The 18,710-nt window shown below is 44.2% G+C and overlaps 1 protein-coding gene across 3 annotated transcripts in view; it reads left to right on the top strand.

The window, feature by feature from the left end:
- MARCHF11 (membrane associated ring-CH-type finger 11) overlaps positions 1–18,710 on the top strand; it is an 86,681-nt gene that overhangs the window by 32,038 nt on the left and 35,933 nt on the right. For 2 of the 3 annotated variants that reach the window (XM_088459627.1, XM_088459626.1), the window contains one exon: positions 10,506–10,661. The exons of the other annotated variant lie outside the window; for it this stretch is intronic. In XM_088459627.1, the coding sequence (XP_088315753.1) occupies positions 10,506–10,661 (156 nt within the window). The remainder of the gene's footprint in view (positions 1–10,505; positions 10,662–18,710) is intronic. 3 annotated transcript variants of the gene reach the window in all.

Here is an 18,710-nt window from a genome sequence, read left to right as displayed (position 1 = left end):
TTCTCCCCGAGCCTGAGGGACTGATACAAGCCTGGGTGCTGCTGCAGCTGATCAGAACCTATTTTGCCTGCCTGCAGAAGATCTCTCTTCAACCTGCTGACTTTCGGGGCTTCTTTGGGAGCTGGTTTGTGGAGCCTGGGAAATGCAGCCCTCCATGGACAGCGAATTAACAGACAGCCTCCATCCAGCCTTCTTCTGTAGTGTGGTTCCCTATCCACCTGTAACTCCTCCGGCAGTTCCCTGTTTGCCTACACAGTTATGTTTACTTGCTCTCCCCACATCCCGTAGGTGTCCCGAATTCACCACCACTCAGTGTTGGATGCAATCTTCTTTACTTCCCCCTTCAGCTACATATCTGACCTTCTGGTTCACTGGTGCTCTTTCTTAGCTTTAAAGATGTGCTATTTATATATAACGTGTCTCTTTTGGCTCTCTCCACATGCGAAACTCCACTGCCAAAACTCCTAAACAAGGGGGCCCGATATATACCATGCATTAAAGCTACTCAACAAGAGAGTCCTCCCTCCCCTTCTCCTGACACCCTGGATAAGAGTAGCACTCCATCCCCTTTACTTTCAGGACATCTTGCCTCTTCGTTCCACAGAATTCATGGACTCGCATGAAACTAAATTGGATAAAGCGGTCTCATCCATTAAATTGGATATCTCGTCTCTGGCTGCAAGGACCTCCAAGCCGAAGTCTCACCATGATGGTCTTCAAAAGGTGATGAATGGCACTAGCAGAGATATGGATTATATCATTTCTGAACTGACCGACCTCCATACTAAAAATTAAGATCTTGAAAACTGGGAACACATAAACAACCTCCTCATCTGTAATATACCGGAATCCATTTCTTGATCCCTGATATTGGTTCTCGGAAGCTACCATCGCACACCGTGCTCTCCAACCTAAACCTTGTGATGGGGTTCCCTCTCAGGACTTGTCATACGTTTTCTAAGCTTTAAGGATAAAGAACTTGTTCTCACTTCTACCAAGGGCAAACCTTACATAGCCTATGACTCTGATAGACTTCAATTCTACCAAGATCTCTCCTCTCATGATAGCTAAACAACGAGAATTTTGTGGATCTCACCACAGCACTTTGAGAAGAAGGTATCCGGTACCACTGGGCTTCCCTTTTAAACTCATTGTTGACCTCAATAGTAAGACCATCCTCATTAGAGATCAGCATGAGTAGGACTTGCTTACCAATCTACAAGAGTCCGGTCCCCCTCTGGTGGAGCCTCATCATCATCATAAGTGACTGTCCACCTTGATCTAAAGCCCTGTTCCAGCTCTATCTGCTCTGACCTTGGACGGGGGTAACACTATCGATTACCGGTTTCTCCTTTATTACATATCAGTTATTAGTCTTGTTTTTTTTTTCTTCTCTTGCCCATTTGCTGAGAGCCCTGTCTTATGTGAATATTATGTCTTTGCTGACAATGTAAGTTCCGGTTTATTGTACTCCTTTACTGTTGCCCATTATATCAGTTGTACCTGATCTTCATGGTTATGGTTATAATTTTTTTGTTATATTGTCCTGCAAGTCGTCAGCGATGGGCCCCAAAACGCTCAGCCTTTGGGGCAATGCCTCATCTCATCCGCTAATTTAGCGGCCCTTTGTGTTGCCTGTGCCGGGACCCATGGTGGCTCCTCATCTTATAGTGAGGCTGTCTCGACCTGGCCCTTGAGGTTTCCAGTCAGAAGACTGGGAGTCGGGGTGACTAGGTGGGGAGGCAGCAGTAAACGAGGAGGAAGTACATACGACTTCCTCATCAGCTAATTCCAGATGTTGACGAGACCTGACCAGAGACGCGGAGTCTAACTCATTGGTGGTTTTCTCCAGTGACCCCTCCAATTGAGATATGGGTTTAACTGTGCCCAATGAGCAGGTCGTGGCCCCCTGATCAGGGACACAGGAATTACCAACTGACAGATAAAAAAGACAACTTAGTGGCTGGAGGTTTCAATGGTGATTATCGGTAATCACTGATGTCGTAACACTGAAGTATATGGGTAGAGACCGATGTAGATTATCGCTGGAGAGTATTGGTAGTGACCGATGTTGAATACCACAGGTAGTGACCGATGTTGAATTTCACTGAAGTGACTGATGTTGAATATCACTGAAGAATGTTGGTAGTGACCGATGTTGAAAATCACTGGTGGTGACTGATGTTGAATATCACTGAAGTGACTGATGTTGAATATCACTGAAGAATATTGGTAGTGACCGATGTTGAATATCACTGGTGAACAACAGTAGTGACTGAAATTAATATCACAGAGACTGGTGAAGCGTACTGAGGATACAACATCATGGAGCCTGGAAAAGCTATCTGAAGCAAGCAGCTACGAGAAATTGTTCAGGTGACTTCCTGTTTCCTGGAGTCCTGCTTTATACCCTTAGGTAACCGCCCATTGGAAGAGAGAGTCAGCTGAGAGGTTACCAGGCTGCCATTGGTGGAGGGTCAGGTCAGGTGAGACAGACAACATGGCTGCGCCTATGCGCCACCACGGGAACTCCAATATGGAGGATTTTGTGGAAGTCAACAGGGCCCTGAGGATAATACTCAGCGTGTCACCTGCTGCACATGGCATCTGACCACACGGCTAATAAGGGGAAGCCAGTGCCACAGTGAGGAATGGCCGATCCCAGGCTGAATCCTGATAGAGGCTCTCTGCTTCCCTCTAGTGTCTCTATTATAAGTGAATAGCCCTCATGATGCCTACCTTTGTAGATTCCTGTTTATTGTACTCTTTTACTGTTGACCATTATATTAGATGTCTATGATCCCCTAATCTTTTTGTTATACTGTATTGTGCATCAGCGGCAGTAGACCCCAGCATTCTCAGGTTTTGGGGCACTGCCCTCTCTACATTTCACCCGCTAACTTAGCGTTTACTTGTGTTGTTTGTGCCGGGACCCCCCTAGGCCTATAGTGGGGCTCTCTCCTCTCCTCAGCATCTCTTTTATAAATTAATATTCCTCCTGATGTCTCCCCCTCTTTTTTTTTTGTTTCTCCTTTTTCCTCTCTTCATACTCCCTCTATCTTGTATTTTCTTTTTCGCTTCTTCTTTCCCTCCTTACACCCAGGGGATGTGTATGCATCTTGCTATTTTTCACCTGTTTCCTACCCCACTAACATAAGTCTTAACCACACAACTATCTCCTCGAGATGTTTTATTGGCGATGTGGCCGTCACCTCATTGGACGAACCAGACCTAACTACCGTGGAGGGAAGTACCTTCCCCTCCATTCTCACCTTCAGTTCTTCTTTTATACCCTACTGCCTCAGTTTCTTGGGGTCACGTACCCAGTTCACTTCCCCCACACCTTATCTGCCCTTCCCACAATTTCTGCTCTCTTATCTCCCAGATTTTTCCCACTCCTTTCACGGAGTCAGGTCTTTTTCCCTCTCTCACTCTTTTTTCCCATCTTCTCTCTATTTTAAGCAAGCATGGTGATCACGAAAACTTCTATGAATATTCGGGGCCTCAATACCCCTCAGAAATGGCCACACCTACAGTATTTTGTTCAGTTCAAAATTTGAAAGCAGACATAGTTTTGCTACAAGAGACTTGACCCAACTTTAGAGAAATCTGCCTCACCGGCTTATCCCCGTGCAGACTTTCTTTCTAAATCACTTTCTAATCACGTCAAAGAAGCTCATCTCTTTGACACTTGGCATGCTCTCAAACTCTCCTCGATAGAGTATACTTTTTACTCCGCTCCCCATCGCTCTTACTCCAGGATTGATTTAATCCTCTGTAGCCCTCTGGCTTCCATACATCTGATTGACTCCACTATACCGCCAAATTCTTGGGCTGATCAATCTTATCTCACCTCCACTTTAAGTACCAACCACTCTGCCGTCATGGCGTCTTAATGAAACACTCTTGAAGATTCCCCAATTCCACTCCAGGATCACAGAGATCCTGACAGACTACATTTCTCTTAACTCCCCCATCACTGGATGTACCCCTCTTGTCTGGGAAGCACATAAATCAGTCACATCATTAGCTATGCTTTCCACAGGAATGGGGAACAGAAACAAGCCTTAGGTCTCCTGGGATACGTTCGGAATCGCAGTGGTCAGGATGCCAACGCTTACATTACCAGAATCCCAGAAGCCCGTCGCTGTTCAAAATCCCAGTGCCGGCATCCCTACCGCCGGGAAACCGAATGTAAGTAGCATGGTTGGGATGAGGGTTAGGTTTAGGGTGTGGGGAGAGGGAGGTTTGGTTTAGGCACTAGAGGGGGGGGATTAGGGTCAGGCACCGGGAAGGAAGGGTTAGGGTAGGGAGAGGGTTAGCATACCGATCAACAAGTGTCGGTATGCTTACCGCGTGGGGATGCCAGAATCAGAATTCTGACCATCGGAATCCCGTGCATAATGCCATACCCAACCCAGTCTCCTCCCTGGACTCTCTTCATAAACGCACCCCCACAGATGAGAACTACAAATAGCTGGCTGCTGCAAAATCATCTCACAACGTGATTCTCTACGAAAAAAATAAAAAATCACTCCACTGACTGAATCAGCATTTTTACGTAAAAAGTAACAAGGCTGATTCTTTACTTGCAAACCGTTTGAAGGCATGCAAAGCCCTTTCAGCCATTCCATCACTCAAGGAATCCACATGTAATATCTGTTACAACCCAAAATATATTAATTTATATTTAAAGAATATTATGATCATCTTTATAACGCTTCTGACTCCTCTTCGTCCGCCCCAACGACTTCTACTTCTGAATATTTGTCCTATTGTGCCCTCCCTGAGATTGACTCCTCTACTTCCATTGTGCTCTGCCTCCCCACTCCCCACTACTCTCAAAGACATCATAAACGCTCTCAAAAGCCAGAAACCCTCCAAAACACCAGGTCGGAATGGACTTCCCTTCTCATTATAAAACCTTCTAAAACACTCTCATTCCCCACATTTCGTCTACTTTTAATCTAATTCTTGATGGTGAATTTTTTCTCCTGGGCACCACTAGAGCAGTAATTACTGTTATTCCAAAACCTGGTAAAAATCCTCAATAGGTCTCTAACTACCGTCCAATATCACTTATTAATACTGATCTGAAACTTTTTGCTAAAATTCTTGCAAACAGGCTGAATCCTCTTAACCCCATGCTTATTCACCCACATCCGACTAGCCAAGCCTTAGGCAACACCAGGTGAACGGTAAACCTGATCCACCATTACAATGCTCAAACTCCCCTCCCTACTACTGTACTGGCCTGCAGAGAAAGCCTTCGACAGGGTCTCTTGGCCCTTTCTAACTCGTACACTGCACATATTTGGCTTTCAAGGGATATTTCTTCAGGCTATACAGGCGCTATATCATAACCCTTTCACCTCGGTCCTAGCAGGTGGTATTATTTCTAATACTTTTAGTATCTCAAATGGTACCAGGCAGGGATGCCCTTTATTTCCGCTTGTTTTCGCCTTGGTTATCGAGTTACTCGCTAGCCGAATTAGATCTAACCCTGACATTTCGGGCATTCCTGTTGAGAACTCTCAATATTAACTCTCCCTCTTTGCAGAACGTCCTCCTTACTCTTACTAACCCTTCCATTTCTATTCCCAATATTTTTCAGGAATTCTCCTTATATGGGAGTCTATCATGTTATAAAGTTAACCATGATAAATTGGAAGCTCTTAGTTACTGTAGGTGGGCGCCTTTAATTGGCATCCTCCTAAGTCCTATACCCGTCTATACAAAGTTAAGGGCCATTGAACAGGCTATCTCAAGCTGGCAAAAATACGTCCTATCTTGGATAGGGCACATAAACGCAATAAAAAAATTAATGTTCTCCCCAAACTACTATATCTCTTCCACATTCTTTCCATAGTGGTTCCCGCTCATGTCCTTGCCTCCTTACAATACTTTTAGTGCAAGTTTATCTGGAACAATAGAAACCCCGTCTGTGTAGGTTCAAGGTTCCACTCACAGGGGGCCTGGGTCTTCCATCGATATCTAAATATTGTCAAGCCTCTAGACTCAGCCAATTAGTTGCCTGGCATTCACCCAGGGGCACTAAACGGTGGTTGGACTTGAAATCTGATTTGGGCGAAATAGCTTCTATTTCCCATCTGCCCATCAACATAGGCCATTCACCATGCTGTCATTGCCTACAGTAGCTCTTACCCTATCAGTCTGGGACTCTCTCACTACCAAATTTTCTCTTTTTACCAACCCATCGCCTCAATCCCCCTTGTGGCACCATCCCTCCTTTCCTCCTGGTCAATCATCTAATGTTACAGCTACTTGGTCACTCAATTTCGGCATATCTTTGGTAGTCTTGCTCTGCAATCCTTTGCGGATCTCCAGGAGGGAGAAGCATCTACTCCTTCACTCTCTTTTTTACCAATACCTCCAATTACGTAATTTTGTCACTTCTTCACTTGACGACCCTCTGTAACCCCACGGCCATTGAATGATTATGTATTTACCGTCCCATGGACAAAAGTATTATCTCCTAACTATATCACTCCATTCTAATGCTAAATTCCCCTCCCTTGGAAGATCATGCAAAAGCCTGGGAAACAGATCTCGGGAAACCACTAGGTTAGAACATTTATGATGATTTTTGTTTGAACATTTTCAAATGCTTTATCAGTGTCTCCGTCAAGGAGATTTCATATAAAGTCTATATCCAATGGTATCTAGTCCCGACATGCCTGCAATAAGATGTACCCTTCCACCTGCAATGCGACCAGGTAGGTTCATTTTTCCATGTCTGGTGGACTTGCCCTCACATTGCATCCTTCTGGGCAATGGTTCAATCAATTTTACTGTCTATACTGCCTTCCTGTCCGGAATGTGGCAGCTGCTAATATAGTACTGTTGTCTGCTGTAAATTGTCAGTCAGGTTTGTGCTGTCTGTATTCCCTTGGCGGCAAAGTACTGGGGCTGGCAATTGCTTAATAACAATTCAGCAGTATGCCCTTGAATGCGTTGCCAGTGTTGTCCTCTCGTGCTGTAATGTGGGAGTGTAGCCGTGGTAGACGCAATGAGAACGGACCGCGCAGACCCGTTGGTACTCACCTTGCCTCCCCGAGCGGGCTGTATTGGAAAGTCAGTCAGAGTCTGCGGCAGCTTCCTGCTTGTGTTCAGCGTGCAGCTGATCGCGGCTGTCTGTGGCTGTGACTTCTCCGTGTGTCTCCTTACCAAGTATGTCCAGAGGACTTGCGGGTGATAATTGGTGAACACATATTCTGTCCGCACAGTCCATTCTCATTGTGTCTATCACGGTCACACTTCCGCATTACAGCACGGGAGGACAACACCGACGATGCATTCAAAGGCATACTGCTGAATTGTTATTAAGCATTTGCCGGCCCCAGTACCTTGCCACCAAGGGAATGCTACAATACAGTATTACAGCCGCTGACACTGTAACATAGCGTTTCGCATGCAGATACACCCACAGTCACTCACAAAATATAGGCATGTTGCATATCATTTTAATCAGTAGAAGCTGCATGTGCTAACTATTCGCAACGCTGTGCAAATAATATGCATTTGAAGGTAAAAAGTTGCACGAAAAGACGCTCTGCACTACTAAGTCATGCCATGGCATGGCGCGAGTAGAAGAGCTGTTTAGCGTGCAAAGAGGCTAGATGTATGAGGACACATTTGTACTTGCGCTGCTAAGTTACAGATTGCTAAAGCTTGGAAGCAGCCCTCTCCACCATCACGTCAAGAGTTATTTAATCGAATCTGGTTTATATCTAAAATGGAATACATTATCAGCCGTCAAAATAACATAGTTGCCAAGTTTCATGCGGTGTGGGCACCTTGGTAGGCTGCACACCACACAATCCTTCCTGGCCTTGCTTAAACTAGAAACCCCTCTGCTCTCTTTTTTTTACTTATCACTCTTTATTCCTCCTTACTCCTTTTGTATCTTGATTCCACTCTTTAGCACAAGCTGTTTTTCCTACTCTCATTTACATATTTTTGTCTGCTGGACTTTTTTCTAAAAGTTGATTTCCTCTCCACCCATCTCTCAAATGTTATGTCCTTTGTTTACTATTTAATACCCAGAACAGGCTCCCTGGGTCAAAGTCCTGCCCGGCACACTCTGTTGTAAGGTCAGACCAGGACCCCAACCACTCCATTAGGCATCCCTGACCACTTGCCACCCCCCTGTGATGTTTTCATCCAAATCCATCCAGTGGAAGGCCCAGAAAAGGCTCCCCAGGTCAAAGTTCTGCCCAACATCCCCGGGTCAAAGTTCTGCCCAGTGTACACCAATAGGAGGTCCGACCAGGACCTCAACCACCTAGTGTCTTCTGGGATCCAATGTTACCACTCTGTGAAATTTTCATCCAAATCCATCCAGTTGAGGGACCCCTGACTATATGAATTTATGTGAGTCAATCACAATTTGGCGGGCTCTGTACTAATCAGTACAGTTTTGCCCATTTAAATAGTTGGGAGGTTACTGCTATTCCCTGCTGTTCTGTATAGTTTCCTCAAGCACCAGCCACTGTTACAATCTATGGACCTCATTCAGAGTCTCTCACAAGCGGCCGCTCGCTCGCATCCAGCGTATGCAAATTCTTCAAAGTGACGCCATGGGAAGTGATCGCTCGCCAAGGCATAAGCACACCCACTTTGGCTGGTCGAGCGATCACTCTGTGTATGCTGACACCCATTAGCCTATGTTGAGACGCCCACTTGCACACGTCATCTCCAGGAAGTGTATTAAAACATTGGTACATCGAGCATCATCGGTAGCGATCGCAGCGCTTGTGGTTGCCTTACCCTGCCGCAAAGCACTGCGAGGACTTCAGTGTAAAAAACAAGCATGTGATGTGTACTATGACGCTGCCTGTTAATTATGCATGCCTTAAAAACGGTGTTGAAACACTCAGGCATGCCTGTGTTCACACCTCCACTCCCCCGTTATTAGTGTCCTGCCCCTGTTACCACCCAGAAACGGCCTCTCCTGTCACTCATTTCACTGGGCTGTCTTTGCTGGGCGAGCAGGCTGCGAAGCATGTGCATGCGCGTTCACAAACCATCGGGCCACTTGCAAGAGCACAGCGCTTGCGAGAGACTCTGAATGAGGTCCTATGTTCCCTACCAGATGCTCACAACCATACAAACCATAGTCAATTTTGTGGGGAGCCAATTAACCTACCAGTATATTTTTGGAGTGTGGGAGGAAACCGGAGTACCCGGAAGAAACCCAAGCAAGCACAGGGAGAATATACAAACTCCACACATGGCCGTAGTTGGAATCGAACCCATGACCTCAGTGCTGTAAGGCAGTAACGCTAATCATTACACTGTCTGTGCTGCCCTATGGTATGAGGCAGCCTAGCACATCAAAAGAACTAGACACATACTGTAGCCCCCGTTGCTGTCCCCTATGAAGAAGCAGTCGGCAGATATGGTTATCAGTGTGTACCAATTTCTTTAAATTAGTTTAAAGGGCATTAAAAAGTGCAAATTTGCTAGGGTCCATTTGCTGCATGTAGAGCATAGGATCATTTCACTTGTGCTGAATATCTTGCATGCATGTTGGTCACTAATATGAGAACAAATAAGAAAATTTAGAAAACAAATAGATACATGCACATTTCAGAACTTTAATCCATTATCTCCCAGAGGCCAGAAACCCTTACAGTGATTGTATTAGCCATATGAGGAGAGTGGATAATAGGATGGTCTAATAGATATGACTTTGCACTTTCCACTTCTCTTTAACAGTAATCAGAGGCCTCTGCCTCACTAACCAAGACCACACAAAGCTTATTGGCACTTGTCTGCATGAAATATGCTCATTATATTTCATGGTGCTCATGTTTAGACAGGTTTTATCAGCTGGCTAATACTTTTTTCCTCTTGAATTTACTCTTGGTAAGAATTAACGTTGCAATCAATTGTTGCTGTTTGTATTATTTACTTGGATAAGCAATAAAATACATGACAAGTACATGTAAATACTCCACTGTGGAAGACTTTCCGAGTGATGTTGTCCTGAAAGCTGGTGGCGCCTGCTTTGTGTATGGAAAGACAGATGAATGAATCAAGCAACTGCGACAGTTTGTTTTGACATACTATAGGCTACTTAGAATGTGCTCTTAACACTGAAGTCCAGACTCTTGGTGAATCACACTGACCTTTGCTTTTCAAAATTTAACTTGGAATTATTTTTTTCGGATAAGAAGTATTATTTATTTTATAATAAAATAAAATATATAAGAAAATATTTTACAACTCTTATTTAAATATTTGTTGGAACATATAATAAAGAACTTTAATTCATACCAGGAATAATGTATTGATACCCATTGTGTACAATATATCAGATTCAACATAAAACATAACATTGTTGATTTGAGCAGAGACCAGGCCACTCAACCAAAATTCATTTTTTTGTCTTTGTGCAAAGATTTTTTTCTTTTAATTTGTACAAATAAGCCAAAATAGTATGTAAATATTCCATTTAGCATCCTTTCTGTTCATTCCAGGGAGAGTTACTCAACCCATGTCGCTGTGATGGATCTGTGAGGTACACACATCAGCTCTGCTTATTAAAGTGGATTAGTGAAAGAGGATCATGGACCTGTGAACTATGTTGCTATAGATATCATGTCATAGCAATTAAAATGAAGAAACCATGTCAGGTAAGAAGCATTTACACATTTCAATATACAGTCAAAATCCATAAACATTCCATGGGTCTACATTGCATGGGTCTACATTGCACTTTATTTTATTACACTTCTACTAATTGTTCATCCTGCCACTGTAACCTGTATAGTGTGTCCAAGATGGCTGCCTTGCTTAGTACTATCATGGGAATGATGAACAACATGTAGAACTATATCTTGTTAGTTGCCTTTAACTTTTTCCTTGTATGTATTATGTCTTGTGTATAGCTTATCACACATATTGCAACTTAAATACTACACCCAAGATGGCTGCTTCACCTGGTACTCTCATAGGATGAACAATGCATGGATCTGAAATTGTAAGAATCATGTAATTCGCTTTTGGATTCTATATCTCACCATTTTGTGTCATCTTTCCCAGGCATTGCCTATTCCGCACAGTTTAACCTATGTATTGTCCCGAAAATGACTGCCTTACCTTTGTTCTATGTTCATGGTTTCTGTATTTTCTGCAACTCTAAATCTCAGTATAATGGTTTCTGTACAGTGCCTTGAGGCCTATTGTAGAAAAGTGTTCTATAAAAAAATTATTATTATTATTTTTGTAGTTTTCATAATTCTTGACTTTTGTTGTCAGCTAAAGTCAGTTCTGTGTGTTAAATTGCTAGTGTCTCCACAGTGTGTTAATTTGCTAGTGTCTCCACAGTGTGTTAATTTGCTAGTGTCTCCACAGAAAGTGCAAACGAGTAAAGGAGGCATCTGGTAAAATGTCATAAAATTCCATAATCAGCAAGTCAGTGTGGGGCTTGATGATACGATTCGGTAATCATAGCCCTCCACCCTATCCCACCCTGCTGCAAATCACGCCATTGCTAAGTGGGAGTGTGGCCAAAGTGACACAAATCGCATGGACACATACCCCAAGCTTGTAATTTGGACCTCTCCCAATACAGATGTCTATAAAATAGGCAAGTATACCAAAGAGGCTTGTGAGAGCACTACGCTCTAAAAAAATAAAGTAAACACTGGACCTCAGTGGTGCATGCAGTTGTAGTCCTTGTTAAAGTGTCCAAGATATGGCACCACTGGTGGAATAAAAGGTGTAGACTAACTGTGGCCATTTTAATCAGTGAACAAAGAGCTAGTTGCCTGGCTGTATCAGAGGCACACTGACGTCTAAATCCCCCCTATACTTCTAGCAACTACTATGTTTTTGCTACTAGCAACTGGAAGCAGGTTCACTGTACAGATCTGGTGCTGCATTTGTTCCCTTTTCTTTAAGCTGGGTACAAACAAAGCAATGTTGTTAGCGATTTCCCCTGATCTCCCTGGAAGTCCTGGACAAACGTTGAAGTCAATGGAGAGCCGCAGGTTACTAAAGTTAATTCTGCGGTTCCCACCTTTGACTTCAATGGAGGAGCCGTCCATTGGCTGAGGGAGGCGGGGGCTCATCTCTCTATGCCAATGAATGCTCAGATACGGCTCTATAAAGGCAGAAGCCACGTCTAAGTGTTTCATTCGGGAGATATCAACCATCCTGGTTGGTATCTGTTGCGTGGATCACAATTTTTTTTTTTAGTTTTAAGAAGTCCTTGGATGCCTACTTTGGACAAGGGGACCACTCCTGGTAATGTAGGTGAGTATGTGTGTGTATGTATGAAATAAAACTGTACTTTCATGGTGTGTGTGTGTGTTGTGTGTTTTTTTACACATTTCTTTACAGGTGAACTACAGGTACCAGGGGCCCTTAATGCCCCGCATGCTGATACTTGTGGTTCTCCAAGTACCAGCATGCGGGGGAGGCTTGCTGGGACCTGTAGTTCCACTGTAAAGACAATGTTGTTAATTCTATTTTTTACACACTACATACAGTATTAACCAGCCACCCACCGCCCCAGGGTGGTGGTGATAGCCCCGGGCTATCAGCCTAGGCAAGGGGTGCCCTGGAGAGGGGCTGACTAGCGGTCAGGACTGATGCTGCAGCTGGGGGCCCGGTGAAAGGGCTCCCTTGGCTGTGGCATAAGCCCCCCGCTAGAAAAGGTCCAGTGCTGGTTTTAATTATAGGGGGACCCCTACGCAAGTTTTTTCCCCCTATAATTAAAATCAGGACTGGCCCTGCAGCTAGGTGCTGGTACCTAAGTTATGGTCTAACCCTACACAACAAAAAAAAACAACAGTCTGCACACATTTCACTGATATGTGCAGCCTGCTTGTTCGGGAGACAAATTCGAGCGGTGAAATCGGGAATTCACAATGGACAGGATCGACCAAATACATCAATCAAAAGGATCCTGTCAAAACCGGGACCTTGGTAAATTCACGATTTTTTAAGTGAAAAAAAGGGTCCGTTTTTGATCGATCCTATCCGAGTTGAAAAACGTGACAAATCAGGACCAAATCAAAGCTTAGTAAATTTACCCCTTGGTGTCTACCTGCTGAACACTGTACATTGCTTTAGTGCTCTGGTTTGTTTTACCTGGCTTAACAAACTTTTTGCAATCTGCATTCTGTAGTGATGGATCCTTATCGTCATTAGGTGATGGTAGCATGTGCTGGGGCTGCGGTGTTAACTGAAGAGGAGAGGGCCCGGCAAAGGAGTGGGCCCGGCAAAGGAGGAGGCTGAGATCATGCTGGACAAAGGAGTGGCTGCTGCAGAGGGATACCGCTGCTAATGGAGATTCAGGAGAACAATCCGGATGACGCCGCTTTCCAGGAGTTGCTTCATCTGGTGACTCTCTGAGGAGAGGCTGGTGGCCACCCTGAGGTTTCTGGCTACTGGAAGATCCCTGGCTGATCTAAAGTTTGGCTCCCTCATCTCCCCTCAAGCATTGGGCCTCATCATCCCAGAGACCTGCAAAGCTGTTGTTACCGTGCTGAAGTACCAGTACTGTAAGGTAAGAAAACACCACACATTTTTATGTCTTGTGCAAGAATTTTTGTATTTTTTATTAATGTACAAATTGTACATCCTGAACATGACTGCATTTTTTTAAGTAAAACTTTCTATAAAACTGTACATATTAAATAAAATAAAACTTTACAGGTGTTTATACTAAATATGTGCCCAGCAAAATATGGGCCGAAAACGTGAAATTTTTAGAACAGCTTTTAACGTGTATATCAACAAGTTTTATCAGTCCCAATAACTTTAGTGTTCTATGATATTTGGTGCGATTTGAATAGGTCAATAAACAGGTGCCATAAGTGCAGATTGCAGCTCCATCAATCTGCCCCTTGCTGCATGTATTTATTGACCCAGTACAATCTGCGGCAGAAGCACCATATATCATAGAGCAGCTATTGGGAATGACAAAACTTGTTTATATTTGTGGTTCAAAATAACATATTTTTGATTTAGTTTAAATATTAGAGAATTGAGGAGGGTCCTCCTCTGCCTCCAGAAAGGCACTTTAAATGGCTTTGAATAATGTGGAGGCATAGGTGGCTGGGGTAGTACAGATTGATGGGGTGGGACCCATCAATCTAGTGCAGTGGTTCTCAAACTCGGTCCTCAGGACCCCACACAGTTCACATTTTCCAGGTCACTCAGCAGGTGCAAAGGTGTATTCATTACTCTGACACATTTTAAAAGATCCACAGGTGGAGCTAATTATTTCACTTGTGATCCTGTGAGGAGACCTGGAAAACATGCACTGTTTGGGGTCCTGAGGACCGAGTTCGAGAACCTGTGTTCTAGTGGGAAGGGCAGTTGGCAGTTGCTGAGGCCTTGATAACAGGTTTCTGGCATAAGTTTGCCTGTTTTCCCCAGGATCACCAGGTTATATACCAGCCTCTCAAACTGGATCTAATGATCCGAGACCATTTGTCGTATTGAGCTACCTAGATGTGAGGCTGGGTAGTCAAACTGGTCCAGAGTTTTCTGCAGAACATTTTCTGTCTTTTTAAGAAAATGTTCTGCAGCATTCGTTTCTTGGTGGCCACGCGGTGCTGTCTTTTGGGGGGTGGTGGGCGAGGTGGGTTAGAGGATTTCCCCTCACTCCTCACTCTCAAAGATGCCACAGAGGTCTGGGGTGGCATCCATGTCCAGGTCTTGAGTGAAAGTTTGTTGAAAAAAACAAAAAATAACATAAAGGTCATGTTTTAATCAATTTTGTTTCTAGTTCCCTACAACCGTTGAATGGAAAACCATTGCTAAGAAATTTGAACAGCGGAGGAACTTCACTAACTTCGGGGGAGCCATCGATGGGAAACATGTGCGCATAACCCCACCTGCCAACACCGGATCCTATTATTATAATTATAAGGGTTCTTCAGTATAGTTCTCATGGCTGTAGTGAATGGCAAGTATGAATTTCTTTTTGTGAATGTTGTCAAGAATGGCCATGCTTTGGATGGTGGGTCTTTCAAACAGACGGCTTTCTACGAGAGGCTCAACTCTAAAACCTTAACTTGCCATTTGTTGAGGAAACCAAGCTCGGCCTAAATTTTGTGTTTGTGGCAGACGAGGCCTTCGCACTACACGAGCACATTATGAAGCCATATGTGCAAAAGGGACTGACCAAGGAGAAGCGGATCTACAATTACAGGCTTTCAAGGGCACGCCGGATTGTGGAGAACGACTTTGGCATCCTTAGCAATCGCTCCTGCATTTTCCACACAGCCATCAACCTGCGCGTGAATGAGATCGACCGGGTTGTCTTGGCAGCTGTGTCCTGCATAATTTTCTAAGGCAGACAACCACCCAGCAAAGGACAACAGGCACATCTTTGCCAGATGACCCAGAACAGCCAGAGGACATGGATCGATGGTCGTCTGTGGCAGCATCAGGGGTTTCTGAAACTGGCACCACACGCACAAAACAGATCATTGAGCAATACCTGGTTTATTTTAATGGAGTGGGGGCAGTGCCATGGCAGGAAGACTGTCTCCAAAGAGTGGACAATTGGGGACTTTCTATATTTTTAAACATTTAGCATGGTGTGTATGCACTTTGGCTCTGATTCAGGCACGTTCGCTAGATGTGGCCTCTCGCTCCCAGCAAGTCATAATACCACAGGTTAAAGTGATATATGTCATCTGCTCCCGCTCCAGAGGACTTGGACACCTGGCTTTTCTTGTGTTCCTTCAGTATCTTCTTGTGGACCCACTGTACGGAGGCTTCACTGTGGTGGCTCTTTCTGAAGTCCACAAGTTCCTGAAGGGCTGCATTTTTTTTCTCTTTTTTTAATGATAATTCTTGCACTTTACCCTCCACAAACATTGCCTTTCTCTGATTAGTTCGAGAAAGCCTTTTAAAAACTCACGGTCTCTTTCCATAGTTATATCTATCAGAAAAGAATAAAAAATGTTATAGTGTTTATGGGAGCTAATTACAAAAAACATTTCACTTAAATTAAACACGGACCACAAATTGATATCTGCCTACCTCCAGTAAGGGGGTGGCCAGCTTTTTGGACATTCGGTGTGGCCCCCCCCCCAATGTTGTTAAAAGAAAAAACTATTTATGCTGTATCTATATATTTTTAAAGGTGAGTTGTTAATGATTTAAAAAAAAATAATTAAAACAAAGTTTAATTCGTTTACCTGTGTCTACATTTTTTGATAAGGCTATAATGGCATTTTAATGTTTAGGTAAACAAAAATATTAAATAATGCCAAAATTAACAAAACAAGATTCATTCACACAAAAGTAAACAAAAAAAATGTAAATAAAAGAGCAATGAGCTTTGGACCTGATTCAGACCCGCTCGCAGGCGCTATGCGCTCACAAGCACTATGCGCTCGCAAGCGGGTCGATGGTGGGGCACTGCGCACATGCCGCGCATGTGTGCAAGCCCCGTAGCGAGTGAGAAATTCACTTGCTCCGGGGCTCGCTACAAACGGGGCGGCTGTCGATGTTGATCTGGATGTGGCTGGACAAACGGAAGCGTTCCTGAAGGAATGCCTGCCGTTTGTGGGCGGCTCTACTGACATCACTCATGCTATCAGGAGTGAGCTTCCTGCTCTATTTGAGCAGGAAGCTCACTGGGCCTTGCAGCAGACGAGACCGTACAACAAGGGTCTCGTTGCAAGCCCGATGGTCGCGATAATCGCGACCATCACCTGGCCGCTCGCAAAAGCTGTGGGTGGTCACCCACAGCTTAGCGAGCGGCCAGGAGGCGGGTTAAAAAAAAAAAGCGGGCACCCTGATTCAGAGCGAGCGCTTGCTTTTTGCGAGCGTCTCTGAATGAGGTCCATTGTGTGAATTAAACTTATTAGTCTACATTACACCTGGTTCTACAAGGTGCAATATATACGTGTTTTACCCAAAGTAGATTAGGGGTGTATGTGTGGACACAACATACTGAGACTAGGTCTTTTTGTTTTGGAAAAAATCAATCTGAGAAGGCCGGAAAGCCAGAAAAGAACTACTGTACAAAAGAATGGGTGTATTAGAAAAAAAGAACATCACGGGGTAACCTGGGTATTCAACAGGGTCATTGGTAGTAACATTGGGGTCTACGCCATATAACACACATTGGTGGCCAGTGACATATAATACACATTTGTGGTCTGCAGCATATAACATTGGTTGTCAGTGACATATAATACACATTGGTGGTCAGTGGCAAATTAAAAACATTGTTGGTCTATAGTGTTTTACACAAAGTATATTAGGGGTGTATACGTGGACATAACATACCCTTGACAAGGTATCTTTGATTTTGAATAGACACAGATGCATGCACAGATCAGTGATTATGGGCTGTGATCTGGTTCTGGATGCTGCTGTTCCTATACGATACTGGAATAAAATGGAGGAAGGGAGTGTCATCGGAATGCCAAGTAATAGACGCCCGCATTGTCCAGGTCGGAACGACATATCGTTTGTCGTTCAGTAGTGCGTACATACTGCACTATCAGAGGGGAATCGTTGACATTGACAGATCATCCTGCATGTACAAAAGATCTGAAGATCCGACCAACGACCGGCGGGAGCGCGCTTCGTGATCGTGATAGTGCGTAGACACTGGATGATATGAACGATTTGTCGTACAGGAATCGGCCAAATTGCTTACGATATCGTCTAGTGTGTAGGGGCCTTTAGAGGTTGAAGACAATCAAGGTCCAGATTTAATGTAAAATGTTCACTCAAAGTTCTGAATACTATAACAGTGATTTGCAATCAATCATCCAACTAATCAGCACATAGCAGGAAAGTGTTCAGCTTTCTTATTTGACATGGCTTGCACAGATACTTGTATAGCATAAAAATGACCTTTCTTCTCACTCCACTGTAATGTGCTCATATGGTAATAGAAACAATCCATACCTTGCTTTAATGAAGTTATCACACAGCTCTGTCCCACAGAGGGAAGTGGGAGACAGGTTTAGACTGCGTGTCCCTCCTCCTCCAATCTCAGATGTGCTTAGGGATGGCCATCGACCATCGATGATTAACAAACATTGATGGTTAACCACAGATAGTTTTGCCATCGATGGCGGCAATCCAATGGTTCACTGCCATGGAATGGCAGAGCCAAACAATGTTTCTTTCTTTCCCCTCCATGTGCCGGGACATGGCCTGCGAAACCCCGCTCCCACTTCCTGATTGGCCCGCTGCCTGTCCAGCATTAAAACAGGGATGACCATCTGTGGATGAAACCATCGATGGTTCACAGCTGATGGTTCATACCATCGATGTCATCCACAAATGGTACTATCAATGGCGACCATCGATTGGTAACCTGCCGATGGCCATCCCTAGATGTGCTGCTGATGGTGTATGAGAGGCCACAGGTAACAGCCTTTCCTGCTTGTTGGACACACCTCTTTCACAGCTTCTAGATCTCACTGCACATTTTAATTCTGGCCCGCCAGCAGTGCAACATGGTTTTTCCAAGGTGCAAATTGCTAAATTATTATGCTCAGTTTTTTATTTGCTTCTGTGAGCCAGGCCCTTTATGTAAACTATTGGCTCACATCCCTCAAGTCGAATATTGAATGTTCTGTTTAGTGATAGGTTGGGGTCCTTTAGACACAATGGGCCTGATTCAGAGATGGATGCAATGGCGATTACATACGCAGATCGATCGATTGTTTGCCATCGTGCATGCATAT

Source organism: Taudactylus pleione, unplaced genomic scaffold (assembly GCF_031769625.1).
Source record: "Taudactylus pleione unplaced genomic scaffold, aTauple2 ptg000917l, whole genome shotgun sequence".
Lineage (NCBI taxonomy): Eukaryota > Metazoa > Chordata > Amphibia > Anura > Myobatrachidae > Taudactylus > Taudactylus pleione.
This window is presented reverse-complemented; position numbering and strand designations above follow the sequence as displayed.